The sequence below is a fragment of the Liolophura sinensis genome, chromosome 8 (genome assembly GCF_032854445.1).
Source record: "Liolophura sinensis isolate JHLJ2023 chromosome 8, CUHK_Ljap_v2, whole genome shotgun sequence".
NCBI lineage: Eukaryota > Metazoa > Mollusca > Polyplacophora > Chitonida > Chitonidae > Liolophura > Liolophura sinensis.
In genome coordinates, this window is record NC_088302.1 from 325,131 (window position 1) to 347,967 (window position 22,837).

Sequence of the window (22,837 nt, forward strand, 5' to 3'; positions counted from 1 at the left end):
GGCCATGGGCTATGGGTTACACCGAATGTCAACCCACTTGTGTGCCGTCGGCTACAACTGTACAGAGATCATATATCTCCCTAACGGGCATATTTATGATTCCTTGATACTATATCCGTTAATTGTTGTGGTCGTAAGCTGTATCAGCCAATCAATGTCATCATTTGTGATGACCGGCCAGAATCACTGGTACGAGAAATTCGAGCCATGTCACGGATTGGATTCCAAATCCATGCGCATTAACTTTAGTCAATGTTAAAGTTTGACTAAAATTTTATACATACACCAGCTATAGTTATGTGCCTCGGTGAGAATCCAAAATAAACATACGCAACGCCTGCAAATGGAAAGGCATCCGCCATTTAGTTGCTAAACGTGTGTCGGGTGTGTTACCACAGACCTGTATGGTTGGCGCACAGATTGTGCACCTTCTCAGTGTAGCTCACAGGTATTTAAATGACTTATTGCCAGAACCTAGGAATAAATCTATGTGTAAGAAATGCTCAAAACTCGAGAACAATGTACAACAACTGACTGCCGTATTGGCGCCAACGTATGGCGTACGGAGTACGGTGTTGAACACCCATCATATGAATAAATGTAGCTTCCGAGCATAGTCATATTTTATAGTCTACGATATTCCTCATTCGCCACCCCTCATCCTGACAAATTTGACTCCTGAGTACGCACATGTACCGGTATATTAAAAGCAATTACAAGTACGGGTATATTACAGACAAGTTGATGAGTATGTACGGGTATATTACAGGCAAACTAATGAGTACGTACCGGTATATTACAAGCAAACCGGTGACCACGTACCGATACATTCAACCAAACTGCTGTGTACGTACTGGTATATTACAAGCAAACTGCTGTGTACGTACAGGTATATTACTAGCAAACTGCTGTGTACGTGCCGGTGTATTACAAGCAAATTGATATAATTGTTGATACGGAAACATAAAATCGTGTTGTATACAATAATGCAACTCTTGACGCTTGTTCGTTTGTTAAACCAAATAATTATTTTACGCACCACGTCCAATTGTTTTTCACCATTTTCAATCCGGTGAATTTTAAGTTTAGTTTCAAATACTTAAACAGCTCATTATGTGTACAAAGGAGGGTAAAGTTATAAAAGTTCATAGTAATTGTGTGCATGTATTTTTATGGCAACACAGAGAGTTAGTTATCGTGGCATGCATTTGTATGGTAACCCGGAGAGTTAATAGTTATTAAGTGCATGTATTTTCATGTCAACACAGACACTGACTGCACTGATTACTCTAATCAGAATAATGCAGTTCGATAAAACCGACATGGGACATCATATAGCGTGCGGATAAATACAAAATGACCAACAATTTATGGCAGCCTTTTTTGCTCCGTGTTTGTTTTGTATGGTTTGTTCTTTTTTGTTTTCTTTTGTGTGTGTGTGTGTTTGTGTTGTGCCTAGGGACAGGGTATATAGTCGTCGAAATAACGTTGTTACTTCTGATAAGTCACTTGTAGCGTTGACCTTTATGAATTCCGCTAAATCACTTTCAGTCTTGACCTTCACGTATTCTGCTAACCAAGTCAGTATGTCATGGTATTTTTGGTAATTGAAAATGGCCTACATTGTAACCTTTTTTTTGAAGTGAGACCATCATCATAATTATAAAGTAATAAGTGCCTGCTAGCGAATTCCGTCAATCAAAACAGAAATGCACTTGTCTAAAAAAGTAAGCAAGAGTAGTACAAACAGTTGTATGAGCACATTGACTTACATTTCTATTCAAGTGTGGTTCATTTTGAAACTTCAAGTCGACAAACAAACATCACTCACCAAAAGAGCACTGGAAGCTTGTCCTTTTTCCTAAGCCCACATGAAAACTTCTACAATTTTTATTTTAACTTATTGCTACTGATAGTATTTGTTGCATTGATATTAATCTTACCGGTAAGCCAATCACACATGTATGTATGCATGCTTGGGGTTTTTACGTCATACGCAGTAATTGTGACATTCTGAACAGTTGTGACATTCTAAACAGTCGTGACATACTGAACAGTCATGACATAATGAACAGTCGTGACATGATGAACAGTTGTGACATTCTGAACAGTTGTGACTTTCTGAACAGTTGCGACATTCTGACCAGTTATGACATTCTGATCAGTTGTTGCATTCTGAACACTTGTGACATTCTGAGCGGTTGTGATATTCTATACTGTTATAACATTCCTATCAGTTGTGACATTTTGACCAGTTTAAACATTATGACCAGTTTTGACATTCCGAACAGCTGTGACATTCTGACTAGTCGTGACATTCTGGCCAGTCCTGACATTCTGAAAGGTTGTGACATTCTTACTAGTCATGACATTCTGATCAGTCATGATATTCTGATCAGTCGTGACATTCTGAACGGTTGTGACATTCATAGCAGACATTCTGAACACTTGTTGCACTGTAAACAGTTGTGACATGCTGAAGGTTCTAACATTGACCATGTGTGACATTCTGAACTGTTGTGACATTCATAACGGTTGTGACATTTATAACAGTTGTGACATTCTGAACAGTTGTGACATTAATAACAGTTGTGACATTCTGACCAGTTGTGATATGCTGAATAGTTGTGACATTCTGAAGAGTTGTGACATTCTGAACAAGTGCGACATTCTTAACAGTTATGACATCTAAACAGCTGCGGCATTCTGAACAGTTGTGAACTTCGAAACACTTGTGAACAGTTGGGACACGCATAATAGTTGTGACATTTTATACAGTTTGACATTCTGTAAAACTGTGACATTTAGAGTAGTTCAGACACTTTGAACAGTTGTAACATTCTCAACAGTAGTGACATTCTGAAATGTTTTGACATTCATAACGGTTGTGACATTTATAACAGTTGTGACATTCTGAACAGTCGTGACATTCTGAACAGTTGTGACGTTCTGAACTGTGGTGAAATTCATAACAGTTGTGACATTTATAACAGTTGTGACATTCTGACCGGTTGTGACACTGTGACCAACCGTAACATTCTGACCAGTTGTGATATGCTGAATAGTTGTGACATTCTGAAGAGTTGTGACATTCTGAACAAGTGCGACATTCTTAACATTTAGAGTAGTTGAGACACTTTTAACAGTTGTGACATTCTGAAGTGTTGTGACATTTAGAGCAGTTGTGACCCTCTTAACTGTTGTGATATATTAACAAACTGTGACATTTTGAACAGCTGTGACATTCATAAATGTTGTTGTAGTATACCAGTAAGTTGTGGTATTTTGACCAGTGGAAACATTCTGACAACTTGTGACATTCTGAAGAGTTGTGACATGTGACTAGTATGAGATCTTTACATATTAACAGGAAAGACGTAATTGTCCGTTACTTTTGAATCACAATCTGATCAGTTAGGGTCTGTAACGCTCGTCATTTTCAAACTGTGTCTAATATCGCTTAACCTGGGGCTAGGGGCCGTAAAAGCAGCCATGCTCATTACATCAGCATGATGCCTTTATGAACAGTTGCTATCAAAGCACGACTGAGATAGCTTGTTTAATTGTTATTTGACCTGAATATTTGATATGGAATTCATGCCTGGAATATCCACTGTCTGCCCGACATCATTGAAAAATGATTACCGCTTATCTCTTATGTGTTACCGGCTTTATTTCTTATTTGTATAATTTCTTACATACCTTTGTCTTTGGGAGCTAGTGTTAAACGTTGTTTTGGAAATGGATCTTGCGATTATCGACTTGGAACGCCCTTTCCGGACTACGAATGCTATATGAATGTCGTAACAGTTCTGACACTCTGAACTGTTGTGACACTCATATGACATTCTGAACCTTTGTAACATTCTGAACAGTTGTGACATTTTGAAGAGTTGTGGCATTTTGAAGAGTTGTGATATTCTGACCAGTCCTGACATTCTGAACAGCTACGCCATTGTGACATTTATAACAGTTGTAACATTATGAACAGTTGTGACATTCTGAACTGTTGTGACATACTGAAGAGTTGTGACATTTATAACAGTTGTGACATTCTGAACAGTTGTGATATTCTGAACTGTTGTGACATTATGAACAGTTGTGACATTCTGAACTGTTGTGACATACTGAAGAGTTTGAACATTATGAACAGTTGCTATATTGTTGGCAGTATTTTTGTACATTAGGCCTCTAGTGAGGCATATATTTACATATAAAAATACATGCATATATTTGTTTAATCTCTCGAGCTACAACTACAATTGTTTAAAACTTCCTTGAAAAGCATTGTGCTTTAATAGTACAACAAGTAGCATAAAAAATTAAAGTCTTCCTATTACCAATGTCACTACTTCTTTAAGCTTTAGCTCACAAAAGATTTATTGTATGTTTATATTTCACTTTGTGTGTAAGTAACCAGTTAATCTTTGAAAAGCGAGACAATGTAGTTACTGAGAAATCATAGCATAATTTGCGCCGTAAGATGATCCCGGTTTGTGTTATGTGACACGACTGGTTTTCTATACGTCGCACTTACACAGTTTCGAGGTCAAAAGGCGTCAGACTGGTGTCTTGTCCAATTAAAATTTAGGTTAATAACAGCTACTGTCTATCCGCATCCTAGAGAATGCTTTCAACGTAGTTGTTTGTCCACAAAACTGGAGGTATAAAAGATCAGGCACCCCCGGAGATAACCATCTCAAACGCCTTGAACTACACAGCAAAAACTGACTACAACGGCATCAACAGATTGCAACAATATCTGGACAGCTCGCTGTCTTATTGTTTTCCAGTATATCGAGGTAAGTTGGTTATTTTATTAATCCATTCCACGAATTAGATTTATTTTAGTGGTTTATTTGATTCCCTGTAGACATGTATACAAATCGCTTATAAATGTCCTTAGTTTCTGTAGAACTTAGTCCAGACACACGAGCAAACTCTTGACACAACATCGATTATTGATATACACTACAAGATCCTGTCTGTGGGTTCGTTCCAGGACTGAATCACAATTTCCCTTAAACCATTTTCGCGTTTGGCGAGGGTATTGGGGCGTAATGGGCACAAAAAAATAAGAATCGCTTATATTATTGAAATCAACGAATAGGAGTTTGGTAAGAGTAGAATCAGTTGTAATATCTGAGATCTGACGGTCAGAGTCCCCATTATCAGCAAGCAATGGCCAGCTTCAGCGAACTTAATAAGTCTGGCGATTACTTAACCTCAGGTTTCAAATATAATTGCATTTAGAAAACAGTTTTCAGTTGTATGAGTTGAACTAAACCCGTGTGCAAACCCGCCCCCCCCCCCCCCTCCCTTCCATGGTCTCTTCGATGTGCTAAGCAATTTGTATTTTATTTAACTGTTTTTTTTTGTTTATATGTTTGAGTACAACATAAAACACTAATCAAATAAATAAATAAATCATATTTATGCTATGTTTGAGATAGTTCTGAACGTCATAACTTCAGGCAAATGCTATCAAATGACAACTCTAGATCGAGACTAATGCTGGCGCAAGATTAACGGTCTATTAACGGATACCTGCCCTAACTCCATAGAAGCCGCTCTGTTGGCCACTAACATGAGCCAACTCCTAACAGAACCAAGCTGACTACACCCTCGTCACAATGGTTCAGCGATGACTGTGACATTAAACGAGAAATATTTTATAAGAGATTAAAGTGTTTTAGGAAAGAAAAGAGTGAATATAACAGAACTACTTTAGTGACTGCTCATTCTAAGAGAGTTATACGGAAAGACCCCTTTTCAAGAGTACCGAAACTTAGAACTTTGAAAGATTAAGATTTTCAAATGGGAAAGAATATTGGAAGCTTCTATGAAGTGTGGTCCCTATGCGCTCACAGCTTTCCCGATGTCTAATAGCGTGAGGTATTTCAACGTCATTAATAAGCCTGCTAGCAAATTCTTTATACCAGACGAGGAAGCTGAACATGTGAGTAATTTTCTGCAGGGAGAAATACAAACAGAGTTTGATGAGTGGGAATATGTCATTACAGATGATGAACTTCGTCTAGCGATACTTCAGCTAAAAAGAAATGTCAAGTGGTCCGGATCGGTTACTTCATGAATTTTTTTCATTTATGGCATAGATTTTGTTCAGTCTATATTATTAGCGTTATTCAATGCAATTCTGTCCAGTGGTCATTTCCTGTTTCTAAGTGACTTTCAGTAGATTTTCTTTCAATCCTATTTAAACGTTGTTCCTAAATTTAGATCGATACAAACACGATTACGTGTCCCATCGATTACATCGTCCCATCGATAACAAGTGGAGATGGGTAGGTAGCACAAGCCACCTCAGAAAATAGAAAACGTGTTCTATGTAATATACTGGAGAATGAGTTTCATTTTATTTTTGTTTGCACAGTGTTCACTAATTTGCTTAAACAGTATATTCTACTTTTTTGTTGGAAATATGCATCACTGGCAGAAACTGGTTGCATTACTGACAGAAATTCCAAATGTGTAATTAGAAGTTTCAATATTTTTATTTTCAAATCGTTTAAGCTAAGAGATGAACTGTTATATGGTAATGTATACCAGCTGTAACACACCGCCTGAACTGTTATATGGTAATGTATACCAGCTGTAACACACCTCCATACATGATGTCTGTTGTCTGTTGTCTGAATTTCGATGGATCAATTGGTATTGTACAATAAAGTATTTATGTACCTATATCCATTTTTTTTTACTTTTTGTGCTAAAAGCAATGCCAAATAAATATAGATCATTCGTTGAACTTTATTTCTTATATAGGGCAAAGCACCTGAATCCAGTACGTGAAGTCGCCTGTTGAAGACGTGTTGAATAGCTGTTTACCAGTTGAAGACTTGTTAAATTAGCTCTTGGAGAAAGCAATTGGAGAGAAGTCGACCATGAAGCTGATTGTGCTGGGGATCTTGGCAATGGTAGCTGCTGCAAGCTGTAAGTTTTTCTTGATTAATTTTATAACGAAAATACCTGCATAAAATCAAAATCAAAAAACATAACTGTTCGACTGTCCACCCAGTGTGTCAGGTATTTGCCATTTGAGACTGATAAAACATGTGACGTCGCGTACCAGTTTTGGGCTGGGACTGGCATACAGTGATAAAACATGTGACGTCGCGTACCAGTTTTGGGCTGGGACTGGCATACAGTGATAAAACATGTGACGTCGCGTACCAGTTTTGGGCTGGGACTGGCATACAGTGATAAAACATGTGACGTCGTGTATCAGTTTTGGGCTGGGACTGGCATACAGTGATAAAACATGTGACGTCGTGTATCAGTTTTGGGCTGGGACTGGCATACAGTGATAAAACATGTGACGTCGTGTATCAGTTTTGGGCTGGGACTGGCATACAGTGATAAAACATGTGACGTCGTGTATCAGTTTTGGGCTGGGACTGGCATACAGTGATAAAACATGTGACGTCGTGTATCAGTTTTGGGCTGGGACTGGCATACAGTGATAAAACATGTGACGTCGTGTATCAGTTTTGGGCTGGGACTGGCATACAGTGATAAAACATGTGACGTCGTGTATCAGTTTTGGGCTGGGACTGACAAACAGTCATGCATAACAACTTATTAACCTGATAAGTGACTCACAGCACAGAGAGTAAAACAACAGCCGTCACGACAGTTTGATAGCTGGCAAATGATCACACGTAACCGGTGAAATACGGCTACAGCATAGAGAGTAAAACACGAGCAGTGACGACAGTGTGATAGTTGGCTAATGATCACGGTTAGAGTTTTAATCTCATTGTTAATGTAAATGCTTAAATAGTAGCAAAGTACTCCTTAGATAGATACGCTGTATCGGGATGAGAAATTTTTGGCAGCAAAATAGTGCTCCTTTCAATCTCTTTCACTGAGCACGGAAATTTGCCCATTTTGACATAAGTCACTTATGTACTTTTCTCGACGCTCTATTAGGCCACGTGATGCTTCAAAAGCAGCCCACAATTGTTGTGTGGCTGACGTAGCATAGCAAACATTAATCCAATCTTTATCAAACATCAAGCATAAACCCAATCTTTATCAACTACCAACCACTGATTCAGTCCTTATCAAATACCAAGCATAAACCCAATCTTTATCAACTACCAAGCACTGATTCAGTCTTTATCAAACATCAAGCATAAACCCAATCTTTATCAAATACCAACCACTGATTCAGTCCTTATCAAATACCAAGCATAAACCCAATCTTTATCAACTACCAAGCACTGATTCAGTCTTTATCAAACATCAAGCATAAACCCAATCTTTATCAACTACCAACCACTGATTCAGTCCTTATCAAATACCAAGAATTAATCCAGTCTTTATCAAATACCAAGCACTGATTCAGTCTTGCCAAGCATTAATTACTTCGATGATAGATCAGTTTATTAATTATTACTTTTTCTTCTAAGTGAATAGACCATAAATCTAGAATAGCGAGGCGAATGACAGGTCAATCAGCTGTATGGCATCTGTCTGTAGTCCAGTATGCCATGAACAATGAAGTGTAGGATAGCGAAGCAGTTAGCAGATCAGTCAGCCTTATGGTATCTGTTTGTAGTTCAGTATGCCATGAACAATGAAGTGTAGGATAGCGAAGCAGTTAGCAGATCAGTCAGCCTTATGGTATCTGTTTGTAGTTCAGTATGCCATGAACAATGAAGTGTAGGATAGCGAAGCAGTTAGCAGATCAGTCAGCCGTATGGTATCTGTTTGTAGTTCAGTATGCCATGAACAATGAAGTGTAGGATAGTGAGGCAATTAGCAGATCAGTCAGCCGTATAGTCTCTGCCTGTAATCCAGTATGCCATGAACAGTGAGGTGCAGGATAGTGAAGCAATTAGCAGATCAGTCAACTGTATGGTCTCTGCCTGTAGTTCAGTATGCCATGAACGGTGAGGTCACAAGTTCCTTTCCAGCTTCTATTCGATAAGATAAGGCTTTCATTGAAGAGACAACTAAATACTGATGCAATACAATGAACATTGCTTTTCACTCTCGCTTAGCGATGTTTTCTTCATTTAATCAATGAATAAAGTAAACAAATAATTAAAACACTATATTTGAAAAAAATCTTTGCTTCGTATTGCAAAACAAATTCCCTGTTTAGAAATAGATAATGACTTAATACAATACATTAAATTTTTTCAGGCCTGCCTCTTCAACAACACATCCCCTCCAAAACAAAAAGAACAGCTGAATATGTTGTTCGTTCTAAAACAAAGAGAGATGTTGAATTCGACCTTCCTTCCAAAACCAAGAGAGATGTTGAGTTCAAACTTCCCTCCAAGACCAAGAGAGATGCTGAGTTCGACCTTCCATCAAAAACCAAGAGAGATGCTGATTTAGAGCTCCCTTCCAAAACCAAGAGAGAAGCCCTTCCGTCCAAAACCAAAAGGGCAGCCCTACCATCCCAAACAAAGAGAGATGCTGAGTTCGAATTTCCCTCCAAAACCAAGAGAGAAGCCCTTCCTTCTAAAACTAGGAGAGATGCTGAGATCGACATTCCATCCAAAACGAAGAGAGATGTTCAGTTCGAATTTCCCTCCAAAACCAAGAGAGACGCTCTTCCTTCACAAACCAAGAGAGATGCTGAGATCGAACTTCCCTCCAAAACAAAGAGAGATGCTGAGTTCGAACTTCCATCAAAAACCAAGAGAGATGCTGATTTAGAGCTCCCTTCCAAAACCAAGAGAGAAGCCCTTCCTTCCAAAACCAAGAGAGATGTTGAGTTTGAATTACCCTCCAAAACCAAGAGAGAAGCCCTTCCTTCCAAAACCAAGAGAGATGCTGAGATCAACTTTCCTTCCAAAACAAAGAGAAATGCTGAGATAGGCCTTCCCTCTAAAACCAAGAGAGAAGCCCTTCCTTCCAAAACTAAGAGAGATGCTGAGTTCGAGCTTCCCTCCAAAACAAAGAGAGAAGCACTGCCCTCCAAGACCAAGAGAGATGCTGATTTCGAATTACCCTCCAAAACCAAGAGAGAAGCACTTCCCTCCAAGACCAAGAGAGAAGCAGTTCCGTCCAAGACCAAGAGAGAAGCTGATTTCGAACTACCCTCTAAAACTAAAAGAGATGCCAATTTCGAATTACCCTCTAAAACCAAGAGAGATGCTGAGATCGACCTTCCATCTAAAACCAAGAGAGATGCTGATTTTGACCTTCCATCCAAAACCAAAAGAGCTACCCTGCCTTCCAAAACAAAGAGAGATGCTGAGCTAGAGCTTCCTTCCAAAACCAAGAGAGAGGCCCTTCCTTCCAAAACCAAAAGGGAAGCCCTACCATCTAAAACCAAGAGAGATGCTGAGATCGACCTTCCATCCAAAACTAAGAGAGGTGTTGATTTCGAGCTTCCCTCCAAAACCAAAAGGGAAGCCCTGTCTTCCAAAACTAGGAGAGATGCTGAGCTAGAGCTTCCTTCCAAGACCAAGAGAGAAGCCCTTCCTTCCAAAACCAAAAGGGCAGCCATACCGTCCCAAACGAAGAGAGATGCTGAGTTCGAACTTCCCTCCAAAACCAAGAGAGAAGCCCTTCCCTCCAAAACCAAGAGAGATGCTGAGATCGACCTTCCATCCAAAACTAAGAGAGATGCTGATTTAGAGCTTCCATCCAAAACCAAAAGGGCAGCTCTACCATCCCAAACGAAGAGAGATGCAGAGATAGAGCTTCCTTCCAAAACCAAGAGAGAAGCCCTTCCATCCAAAACCAAGAGAGATGCTGAGATTGACCTTCCATCCAAAACGAAGAGAGATGCTGAGTTCGAATTTCCCTCCAAAACCAAGAGAGAAGCCTTTCCTTCCAAAACCAAGAGAGATGCTGAGATCGACCTTCCATCCAAAACTAAGAGAGATGCTGATTTAGAGCTTCCATCCAAAACCAAAAGGGCAGCTCTACCATCCCAAACGAAGAGAGATGCAGAGATAGAGCTTCCATCTAAAACCAAGAGAGAAGCCCTTCCATCCAAAACCAAGAGAGATGCTGAGATTGACCTTCCATCCAAAACTAAGAGAGATGCTGAGTTCGAATTTCCCTCCAAAACCAAGAGAGAAGCCTTTCCTTCCAAAACCAAGAGAGATGCTGAGATCGACCTTCCATCCAAAACTAAGAGAGATGCTGATTTAGAGCTTCCATCCAAAACCAAAAGGGCAGCTCTACCATCCCAAACGAAGAGAGATGCAGAGATAGAGCTTCCTTCTAAAACCAAGAGAGAAACCCTTCCTTCCAAAACCAAAAGGGCAGCCCTACCGTCCCAAACGAAGAGAGATGCTGAGTTCGAACTTCCCTCCAAAACCAAGAGAGATGCTGAGATCGACCTTCCATCCAAAACTAAGAGAGATGCTGATTTAGAGCTTCCATCCAAAACCAAAAGGGCAACTCTACCATCCCAAACGAAGAGAGATGCAGAGATAGAGCTTCCTTCTAAAACCAAGAGAGAAGCTCTTCCCTCCAAAACCAAGAGAGATGCTGAGATCGACCTTCCATCCAAAACAAAGAGAGATGCTGATTTAGAGCTTCCATCCAAAACCAAAAGGGCAACTCTACCATCCCAAACGAAGAGAGATGCAGAGATCGAGCTTCCTTCTAAAACCAAGAGAGAAACCCTTCCTTCCAAAACCAAAAGGTCAGCCCTACCGTCCCAAACGAAGAGAGATGCTGAGTTCGAACTTCCCTCCAAAACCAAGAGAGATGCTGAGATCGACCTTCCATCCAAAACTAAGAGAGATGCTGATTTAGAGCTTCCATCCAAAACCAAAAGGGCAGCTCTGCCATCCCAAACGAAGAGAGATGCAGAGATAGAGCTTCCTTCTAAAACCAAGAGAGAAGCCCTTCCCTCCAAAACCAAGAGAGATACTGAGATTGACCTTCCATCCAAAACAAAGAGAGATGCTGAGTTCGAATTTCCCTCCAAAACCAAGAGAGAAGCCCTTCCCTCCAAAACCAAGAGAGATGCTGAGATTGACCTTCCATCCAAAACTAAGAGAGATGCTGATTTAGAGCTTCCATCCAAAACCAAAAGGGCAGCTCTACCATCCCAAACGAAGAGAGATGCAGAGATAGAGCTTCCTTCTAAAACCAAGAGAGAAGCCCTTCCATCCAAAACCAAGAGAGATGCTGAGATCGACCTTCCATCCAAAACTAAGAGAGATGCTGAGTTCGAACTTCCCTCCAAAACCAAGAGAGATGCTGAGATCGACCTTCCATCCAAAACCAAGAGAGATGCTGATTTAGAGCTTCCATCCAAAACCAAAAGGGAAGCCCTGTCTTCCAAAACTAGAAGAGATGCTGGGCTAGAGCTTCCTTCCAAGACCAAGAGAGAAGCCCTTCCCTCCAAAACCAAAAGGGCAGCCCTACCGTCCCAAACGAAGAGAGATGCTGAGTTCGAATTTCCCTCCAAAACCAAGAGAGATGCTGAGATCGACCTTCCATCCAAAACTAAGAGAGGTGCTGATTTAGAGCTTCCATCCAAAACCAAAAGGGCAGCTCTACCATCCCAAACGAAGAGAGATGCAGAGATAGAGCTTCCTTCTAAAACCAAGAGAGAAGCCCTTCCCTCCAAAACCAAGAGAGATGCTGAGATCGACCTTCCATCCAAAACGAAGAGAGATGTTGATTTAGAGCTTCCATCCAAAACCAAAAGGTCAGCTCTACCATCCCAAACGAAGAGAGATGCAGAGATAGAGCTTCCTTCTAAAACCAAGAGAGAAGCCCTTCCTTCCAAAACCAAAAGAGATGCTGAGATCGACCTTCCATCCAAAACTAAGAGAGATGCTGATTTAGAGCTTCCATCCAAAACCAAAAGGGCAGCTCTACCATCCCAAACGAAGAGAGATGCAGAGATAGAGCTTCCTTCTAAAACCAAGAGAGAAGCCCTTCCTTCCAAAACCAAGAGAGATGCTGAGATCGACCTTCCATCCAAAACAAAGAGAGATGTTGATTTAGAGCTTCCTTCCAAAATCAAAAGGGCAGCTCTACCATCCCAAACGAAGAGAGATGCAGAGATAGAGCTTCCTTCTAAAACCAAGAGAGAAGCCCTTCCTTCCAAAACCAGGAGAGATGCTGAGCTAGAGCTTCCTTCCAAAACCAAGAGAGAGGCCCTTCCTTCCAAAACCAAAAGGGAAGCCCTATCATCCCAAACGAAGAGAGATGCAGAGATCGAGCTTCCTTCTAAAACGAAGAGAGATGCTGAGATCGACCTTCCATCCAAAACTAAGAGAGGTGCTGATTTCGAGCTTCCCTCCAAGACCAAAAGGGAAGCCCTGCCTTCCAAAACTAGGAGAGATGCTGAGCTAGAGCTTCCTTCCAAGACCAAGAGAGAAGCCCTTCCATCCAAAACCAAAAGGTCAGCCCTACCGTCCCAAACGAAGAGAGATGCTGAGTTCGAATTTCCCTCCAAAACCAAGAGAGAAGCCCTTCCCTCCAAAACCAAGAGAGATGCTGAGATCGACCTTCCATCCAAAACTAAGAGAGATGCTGATTTAGAGCTTCCATCCAAAACCAAAAGGGCAGCTCTACCATCCCAAACGAAGAGAGATGCAGAGATAGAGCTTCCTTCTAAAACCAAGAGAGAAGCCCTTCCCTCCAAAACCAAGAGAGATGCTGAGATTGACCTTCCATCCAAAACGAAGAGAGATGCTGAGTTCGAATTTCCCTCCAAAACCAAGAGAGAAGCCTTTCCTTCCAAAACCAAAAGAGATGCTGAGATCGACCTTCCATCCAAAACTAAGAGAGATGCTGATTTTGAGCTTCCATCCAAAACCAAAAGGGCAGCTCTACCATCCCAAACGAAGAGAGATGCTGAGATAAGCATTCCCTCTAAGACCAAAAGAGAAGCTGATTCAGAGCTTCCTTCTAAAACCAAAAGGGAAGCCCTTCCTTCCCAAACAAAGAGAGATGCTAAGTTCAAACTTCCCTCCAAAACCAAGAGAGAAGCACTTCCTTCCAAGACCAAGAGAGATGCTGATTTCGAGCTACCCTCCAAATCCAAGAGAGAAGCACTTCCCTCCAAGACCAAGAGAGATGCTGATTTTGAGCTACCCTCGAAAACTAAAAGAGATGCCAATTTTTAATTACCCTCTAAAACCAAGAGAGAAGCCCTTCCTTCCAAAACTATGTGAATTTTTATTTTCGACAAAGCGAAATATTTATCACGCTGGAAAAAAAACAAAAAGATCATTCCATGCGTTTTGCATTGAACCAAATCTATTTGGACTAAGATGTGTTTTGCATTCCTGATATTAAATAGTTTTTGGCTTCAGGAATGTTGGTCATTCCTAATAGTAAGCGATATTCATATCGATAAACAAGTGAAAGACCTTTAATGATCCGATGAGAAGAAATCTCACTGGATATTTTCTGAAACACTTTAAGCCTTTTATCCGTTTGCAAGGATATCTACTGTTATTTAATTTCTAGAAGATACTCTTGAAGGGTGTAGTACATGTAATTGTTGTGAGTATGTAATATTTATTGAGGGGTGTAATGTAAATTATAGACGCTGTGTGTTTTATAGACCCGTAGTCAATAAAGTTACAAGATAATATGAAACATGGAGTAATAGTGTTTTTCACGTACCATAAGATAATCATCAATGAAACATCGATGGCGTATACCGGTGATCTGTAAAGGATTAGTGTTCAATTTATTACTTATTCTCACCAATGCGGTCGCTGTGAGGTACGTGGGAAGGTTTTGCAGCAACCTGCGGATGGCCGTGTGTTTCCCCCGTGTTCTGCGCGCTTTCCTCCCACCATAATGCTCTCCGCCGTCGTATAAGTGACTTGTTCTTGAGTACGGCATAAAACATCAATCAAATAATTAAATAAATATTTTTATTCATAGCTACCACTGTATATATTCTTAAATTGAGTTCATCAAAATATTAAAAAATGGTACGTTAATCTGAGTAATATGGCCGCATAAAATCATTGGTTAATGAGATTGGTTTCCAACACTCGATAGTCTCCGCGGAATAATGTCGTACAAGTCCAAGCTGTCGAGCTGCCAGTGTTTCGCCATTGAGTGTTAAAAAAACACAAGAATGTGAACGAACATGTCGAATTTCTGCACGAAATGGTTTGCAATATGGTTGTAAAAATATTTCGTTGAAGACCATATCTCTACCAGGTGTTGTGTTTTCCCGCATTGATCATAGGTGCTACCACATATATCTCTACCAGGTGTGGTGTTTTTCCTCGCTCATCATTGGTGTCACTACACATATCTGTAACAGGTGTGGTGTTTTTCCCAGGCATATCAATTGTGTCAAATCACATATCTCTACCAGGTGTGGTGTTCTTCCGCGCTCATCATTGGTGTCACTACACATATCTGTAACAGGCGTGGTGTTTTTCCCGGGCATATCAATTGTGTCAAATCACATATCTCTACCAGGTGTGGAGTTTTGCCGGGATTACCAATGATGTCACTTCACATATCTCTAACCAGGTGTGGTGTTTTGCCCGGGCTTACCAATGGTGTCACTTCACATATCTCTATCAGGTGTGGTGTTTTCCCGGCTGGTCATGAGTGTCTCCACATATGCATCTACCGCACCTGCTAAAGACTACAGCCAAAACTTCCTTTACTGGTTTTCACAGAACTGCTATCCATGATTATCATTATGGCCCAGGATATTTTAACTCCCACTTGATTGCATTTGCTTTAAGTAAACTAGCCATCCACAATTTATCATCTTATTTCGTGTGAAGTACGTATGTTGACATTTTTCATTGGGCTACTCGGAAAAGTAATGTTCTAGTCATGTTTGTTAGCTTTTTATCCCCTTTCATCAGATTCAGCGTTATTGTTGTTGTTGTTGTTCTTGTTAAACTTGCCTTTTGAACGTTGCTAGTTACTACTACTGGACTGGAAATGAAATTATTTAGTGCTACTTATATACTTCCCAAATGTGTGGTAAGTCCATTTAGTGCTGTATAATGCTGAAAATAACAACGAATGTGGCATTGTTCTCCCAACTGTTCTGTCGTATGTCACCGCCATGGTTGGTTTTTACTGTGAAAGAAGTGTTACTGGTTCGTGTCGCAAAATCTGTTTTAAACATTGTTCCCCAGTAAATACTTGCTCCTTTGGGCCATTTCATAAATCTTGAGAAATATCAATTAATTTTATAATTTCGCTCTGAGACAAGGGTTTATTATGCTGAACTAGGTTACTGGAGCAGACTTTTTTGTATGAGCTTCATGCGTGCACGTCGGCTGCTGGACTATTTTCTGTCACATACTCTTATTTACTGACCTGGTCTCCATTGAAACTAGTTACAGGTAAGGAGTAAAGTGATTAAGGATTTTACTGATTTTAAACTTGCAGGAGTTTTTGATTTTGTTTTGATTTGGACACTGTTGTAAGTCAGACTCGTTATTTCTTACTGAACTAGTGAAAAAAATTAGGGCCTGAAAGTTGTGGGAAAAATCTCCTAAAGTCTGCTCGAAGCTCCGTGGGCTTTCTTTTATTTGATTTAATTTAATAGTCAAAGCTGACCAGTTGTACTAACCAAGTCGAGCTACTTTGATAAAAGTGATTTTGATTGGTCAATTGACTCCTGCCAGAATGCATAAAAGGGGCCATGTCCCCTCCTATCACCCCCCCACCCCTCACCCCCGAGTCATCAGATAGAGTCCTCCTCTCTGAAAACTGAGGATGTTATATTTACCAGGTAGGTAATAAAAGACGTTGAGATTACCTTAACTCTCCAGTCACGCTTTCGTCCTCTTTCAGATATCTCGGAGTGATACTTCATGCATGTCTAACGTGGTCTAAACGTATCAACTCCATGGTAACCAAATGCAGTAAAGTTATCAACTTAATGAGGGAGGTGTGTCTCTGGGAGAGCATGGGGTGCTGACAGGCATTGCCTCCCATTATTGTACCGTTCCCTTATTCGCTCAAAGCTAGATTACTGTTTTGAGGCATATGACTCGGCCTGTGACAGTCATTGAGTGTGCGGTGTTGCGGATTTGTACAGGTGGAATGCGGACTTCCCAAATCAATGTTATGCAGGTGTTCTATCACAAATGGCCCCTGCACATTCGTCGGCGCACTATCGGGTTCTTGTTTAGACTTAAAGCGAATAAAAACAACTCTGCTTCCCGTATCCTCGAACATTCCTATTACGACGGCCTATGTGACATACGTCCCAATGCAGCACTATCGTTCAAACAAAGAGTCAGTAAAATACCCGCTTCCGTTCAATGTAATGATTTAAGCTTACAGTTTTTCCTCTGTACTTCATTTTCCGCCGTGGCACATGTATCCACTAATCTCCGTAATAAGATTAACAAGTCTGATAATCCTGCTATATCCTTTCTATCTTCTAAAGATCCTATCCAGTCTTATTGATCGGAATATTCGCAACTCTATATTGATGCATCTAAATGCCCTGACACTTGTGTAGTGGCAACGTCATTTTGTGTGCCAGAAATTAAGTATAGCAAGTCCTAAAGACTGGGTTATCTGGGTTCACTGTCGAACTCACTGCAATTATTATTGCCCTCCAGTTTTTGATGGAACGAAGACCAATCCGCGCCGTTATTTTCACGGACTCTCTGTCTTCTTTACAAGCTCTTGTTAATTTTGGGGGGAACAAATCATCTACACTAATATTCGAAAGGCTTCATCTATGTACCACGCTTAATCAGCGCGGAGTGTCTGTATCTTTTGACTGGGTGCCGGCTCATACCTGACAACGAGCTGGCTGACCAGTTGGCTAAACAGGCTCTTCTGTTACCTAATATAACCTCACTGTCCCTTTATCATTGGAAGCGGAAATTAGATCAATAAAGCAAAAGTTCACAGGTATCTGGCAGAACGAATGGGATAATTCTGAGAAAGGGAGGTTTTTCCATTGACGTAACGCATCTGTTAGTCTATGATATGACCGGTCGCTTAATCGTCGTCAGGGTGAAATACTATTATTTCGACTTCTATCAGGCCATCTACCGACCAACCTATACTTATTCAGATTTGTTCTCCACGATACAGGGCTTTGCGAGGAGTGTTTTGTCGAGGACTCTATCTCCCATCTCATATTTCGTTGCCTCCGTCACACGTACACCCCCCCCCCCCCCTCCCCGCCCAGTCCCCCGACACCTATTTTACGCGGAATTATGGCCCCTCGGCATCCGTCGTTTTAATGAAGTAACAGTGTTGAGCCCTATGAAAAATCTTAGTAAGGTATTTCAGGCTGTTGCTAAATTCTCGTTGCCATAGATTCTAGCCGCTCTAAGGAAATTACATGTATGATTATGGCCACTTAATGTATGGAATTCCTTTTTTATGAAATGTATTTTTATTTGAAGCAAAGGTAATGAACTTCAAGTCCTGGCTGGCGTGCACTGGGGCGGAAAACGCAAGAACAAATCCCCCCACTACCCAAGTCATCAGATAGCTGCCTGACAGGCTTTGCATTAACATCTATGCTGAATATTACGGTAAACTACATAGGGACTTTTACCCTGAATTTGCCTATATAATACAACATTAAAGTTGACAATGGCATTTTTGGGTGTGAATGGATTACTACAGATTTAGCTATTTCCTCCTTTTACAACACGGAGTATCATTTGTTCTGTTACTTTTATACTATAACTATAATACATTCCTGGACATATACACGACATTTCTGGCATGTGGTTTGGTTAGTTTACATAATACGTTCCTGGACATATACATGACATTTGTTGCATTTGGTTTGGTTAGTTTACTATAATACGTTCCTGGACATATACATAACATTTGTGGCATTTGGTTTGGTTAGTTTACTATAATACGTTCCTGGACATATACACGACATTTGTGGCATTTGGTTTGGTTAGTTTACATAATACGTTCCTGGACATATACATGACATTTCTGGCATGTGGTTTGGTTAGTTTACTATAATACGTTCCTGGACATATACACGACATTTGTGGCATTTGGTTTGGTTAGTGTACCATAATACGTTCCTGGACATATACACGACATTTGTGGCATTTGGTTTGGTTAGTGTACCATAATACGTTCCTGGACATATACACGACATTTGTGGCATTTGGTTTGGTTAGTTTACTATAATACGTTCCTGGACATATACATGATATTTGTGGCTGACAAATAGATAAGTGTGATTTTATCTTGGAACTTACATTGGACTTTACATTGTTCTTAATAATCCTAACCACGTGATACTGGGATTACAATTTAAGGAATGCAAGAGGACCAACTGCTACGTTCTGGAATAAACTAATTGGAAACCGTGAACTGTAAAATAACTGCACCGTTGTGTTGTTACCTCTCGTGTTGTGTGCTTTATTATAATCCTACATCAGATTGTTGCTCTTGTACCGAACTTTCCATCATGAATTAGCACTTAGTCTACTCCTGATTGGTGTGAAACACGAGTTTACATTTTAATGATGAATTCGTAACTTATATAGAACGATTCGATAACTTATAGATAACTTATAACATTGTATACTTAGCGTGTTGCTGGCGTTGACAACTTATACCCAACGATAGTCTTACTTATGCTTAGCTCACAGCAGCGCATTGCTGACGATCACGTGCCCCAGCCTATGAAAAAAGGCTTCCTCTCGATGATTCTAATCATATGTTAAGAAATAAACTTTGAGTACGCTGGACATTATCTCGATGTATTTCGACTTACAAGTTACTTACAAGTAACGTGTGTGGCAACCTCGCCGTACTACGACGTATACCCGCATGCTTCGGTGCACTCTTTTAAGATAACTTTTTCGACGTACACAGGGTATTTTTTTCTTACGTTGGCATACACTGGCTAAATCGTTAAGGTGTGACAGGGCCTTAAAGTTAAATCTTAAGACAGTTTTGAACCAGAGTCCCTTCGACGTTCTGTAAGGTATCAAAAGGGCACTTTCACGTTCCACTATTACCCAGTTTTTGTTTTACAACCCCGTTCTATTACATGTTGTGTGGGTTTTTCCCCGGGCTCTGCTAGGTTTTCTTCCACCACAATGCTATAAGTGAAATATTCTTGAATACGGCATAAAAGACCAATTAAACAAATAAATATTACATATTGCGACGCTACGCATTACTTATTTGACTGAAATTTAACACCGAACTGTAAAAGAATTCACATATATGAAGACGGTCAGCTTTATGGGTGTATTTTATTTGTTTATTTCATTGGTGTTTTACGCCGTACTTAAGAGCATTTCACTTATACGACGACAGGGTGTCGTGGGAGGAAGCCGGGCATCGCCCCGGGGGGGAGACCTACGACCATCCGCAGATTGCTGTTATTGTATAAAAAAGCATATTTTCTAATCCCATACAGTTGCATTAGTTTAAAGCAAGGCTTCGAGCCACCTCATGCCAGTAAGTCGTGCAGCCAGGTGTCTGTGTCCTGTGTCTCTATTACGTTAGATGTAAGGAGTGTCTTTGAAGCATCCTAAAATTAGACTTGTTCAGTGGGCCATTTTTACCATTTGATTCTAAATATTGTGATTCTAGGTTTGTCTCATTATTAACACACAGTGTAGGTGCAGATGGAAAGATATCACACAGACATGGATGGAGAGATATTACATAGATATAGGAGGATATGGAAAGAGGCAGGAAAAACACTATATCAAGAGGTGAATCAGTGCATAGAAGGGGCGACCATTCGATCAAAGTCCACGCAGATCAGTAAACCCTGTACTAATATTCCTCGTCAGTGAAATTGAATGAACGACGGCAGACGAGAAATATCACGTGATCAGTATATTTACTGGCTGAAATTATTGACCACGAACCTCGTGTGAGCAACACACACAGATATATAATAGCTGTAGCTCAGTGGCCATCCTCCGTTGTCTCATCGATGTATTATTTATAGTGGTACGTGGGAAGGTCTGTCAGCAACCTGCGGATGGTCGTGGGTTTCGCCCGGGCTCTGCCCGGTTTCCACCCACCATAATGCTGGCAGCTGTCGTATAAGTGAAATATTCTTGAGTACGGCGTAAAACACCAATCAAATAAATAAATAAATACATAAATATTTATAGTGGCCATCCTACGTTATCTGATCGAGGAAACCCAGGTTGCTGCATTATATACCCTTGTGTAGACAACGTGTAGCGGGACGAGGGGACGAGTACAGTCACCGTTCGCCCTCGAAATGAGCACGGCTTGACATGATAGCAGACATGATGGCAGACATGATTGCAGACATGATGACAGACATGATGGCAGATATGATTGCAGACATGATGACAGACATGATTGCAGACATGATTGCAGACATGATTGCAGACATGATGGCAGACATGATGACAGACATGATTGCAGACATGATGGCAGACATGATTGCAGACATGATTGCAGACTTGATTGCAGACATGATGACAGACATGATTGCAGACATGATGGCAGACATGATTGCAGACATGATGACAGACATGATGACAGCTATGATTGCAGACATGATTGCAGACATGATGACAGACATGATTTGTTGATTTATGGCCCAGACTATCCGAGTTTATAGGATGCTCGCTCCTCAGATTTCAAATATCGGGATGAGGTCCCCAACACAGGAAGAAATCGCCACCAAGCTTGGTCAAACTGGTATTTTTTACATTTCCATATTCATAACACTCCGATGTCCGCTTAGATCGGCCGTCCGCTATTATCAAGTCCTTGTGGACCGCCATCTTGCAGATCATGTGTCCTGGATTTCGCAACTACTTGACAGGAGATAGCTTTCCTTCCCCCACACGGCAAGGTATCGTTCATGAATGAAAGAAATTATCAAACACGTTAGATATTTGGTGCAGCTCCACAAAAGGCAAGAAACTTACAGAAAAGCTCACCGCAGACGAGAGTTACGTGCTTAAGGCAGGTGCGACGAATGAACTTTTGCTAAGCACATAGCTCTCGTGTGCGTCGGGCTTTACTGTACTGGAGCAGGTTTTCACAAAACTTCTTAAGTTCACTAAAGTCCAAAGTCAAACACTACGTTGGTATACTGTTATGTTCCTAAGCCCGTGTTAAAGACAAGAGACCTAGAAATACTCCCTAATACAGCGCTAAACAGATGTGTTACTGACACCCATTCAGCTATCTTAGTTCACTACACTGTCTTACCCTATAGAGTAATCGTTTATCTAAAAAAACATGAACACAAATGTAATATTCATGATAAGCCCATATTTTCATTTTTGTTTCATAAGTCACCACAAAGGCATAGTAATGGTCATCAGTACGCTCTAAACTGACCGACCGTAAAGATCAGGGCTCTAAAGTGACCGAACGTATAGATCACTTCAGACTTGTGAGGCCCAAAGTGATATATAAAGTTTATACTAAAAGAGAATACCCAAAGCAGGATTTCGTGTCCCAAATACACATGTAAGTCCTCATACAAAGCTTATAGTGAGAGAAGACTGAAAGCAGTCATTTGTTGTCTGAGCGTCAATCGGCCGCACAGTAATGAAGCAGAGAACTGTATTCGTCCACATCTACTTCCTCTTGGTCGCTCAGAATATGCACTGTGTTGTTCCTGTTGAAGTCCATCTCAACGACTACCCCATGGTGATTTGCGTCTGACTGTTCCTCCGATATGCTATCACCCGAGACAGGTGTTCCGAAACCCCGTGACACAGCCTTGCCACACACAACGTCGCCGTGACAGAAAAACGCTTTAATTTCTTCACTGGTTATGACTACAGTTCCTGTATCCACAACACTTCCACTACAGTTTCTGTTCTGTTGCGCAGAAACTGGAATAACTCCTCCTCGTAGAGAGTACTTGTGATACTCGTTACACAGCCGTTTGGTATTGTCATCC

The 22,837-nt window shown here is 40.7% G+C and overlaps 1 protein-coding gene across 2 annotated transcripts; it reads left to right on the plus strand.

Annotated features, from left to right (window-relative positions):
- Nucleotides 1–4,668: 4,668 nt before the first annotated feature.
- On the plus strand, nt 4,669–14,568 carry LOC135474075 (uncharacterized). 2 transcript variants are annotated; one of them, XM_064754079.1, is made up of 4 exons: nt 4,669–4,802; nt 6,787–6,954; nt 9,175–9,314; nt 9,576–14,568. In XM_064754079.1, the coding sequence occupies exons 2-4, from the start codon at nt 6,906–6,908 to the stop codon at nt 14,088–14,090; spliced, it is 4,704 nt and encodes a 1,567-aa protein (XP_064610149.1). In that variant the 5' UTR covers nt 4,669–4,802; nt 6,787–6,905; the 3' UTR covers nt 14,091–14,568. The 2 variants fall into 2 exon arrangements, with proteins under 2 accessions (XP_064610149.1, XP_064610148.1); XM_064754078.1 differs by having other exon boundaries at nt 9,175–14,568.
- Nucleotides 14,569–22,837: the final 8,269 nt, after the last annotated feature.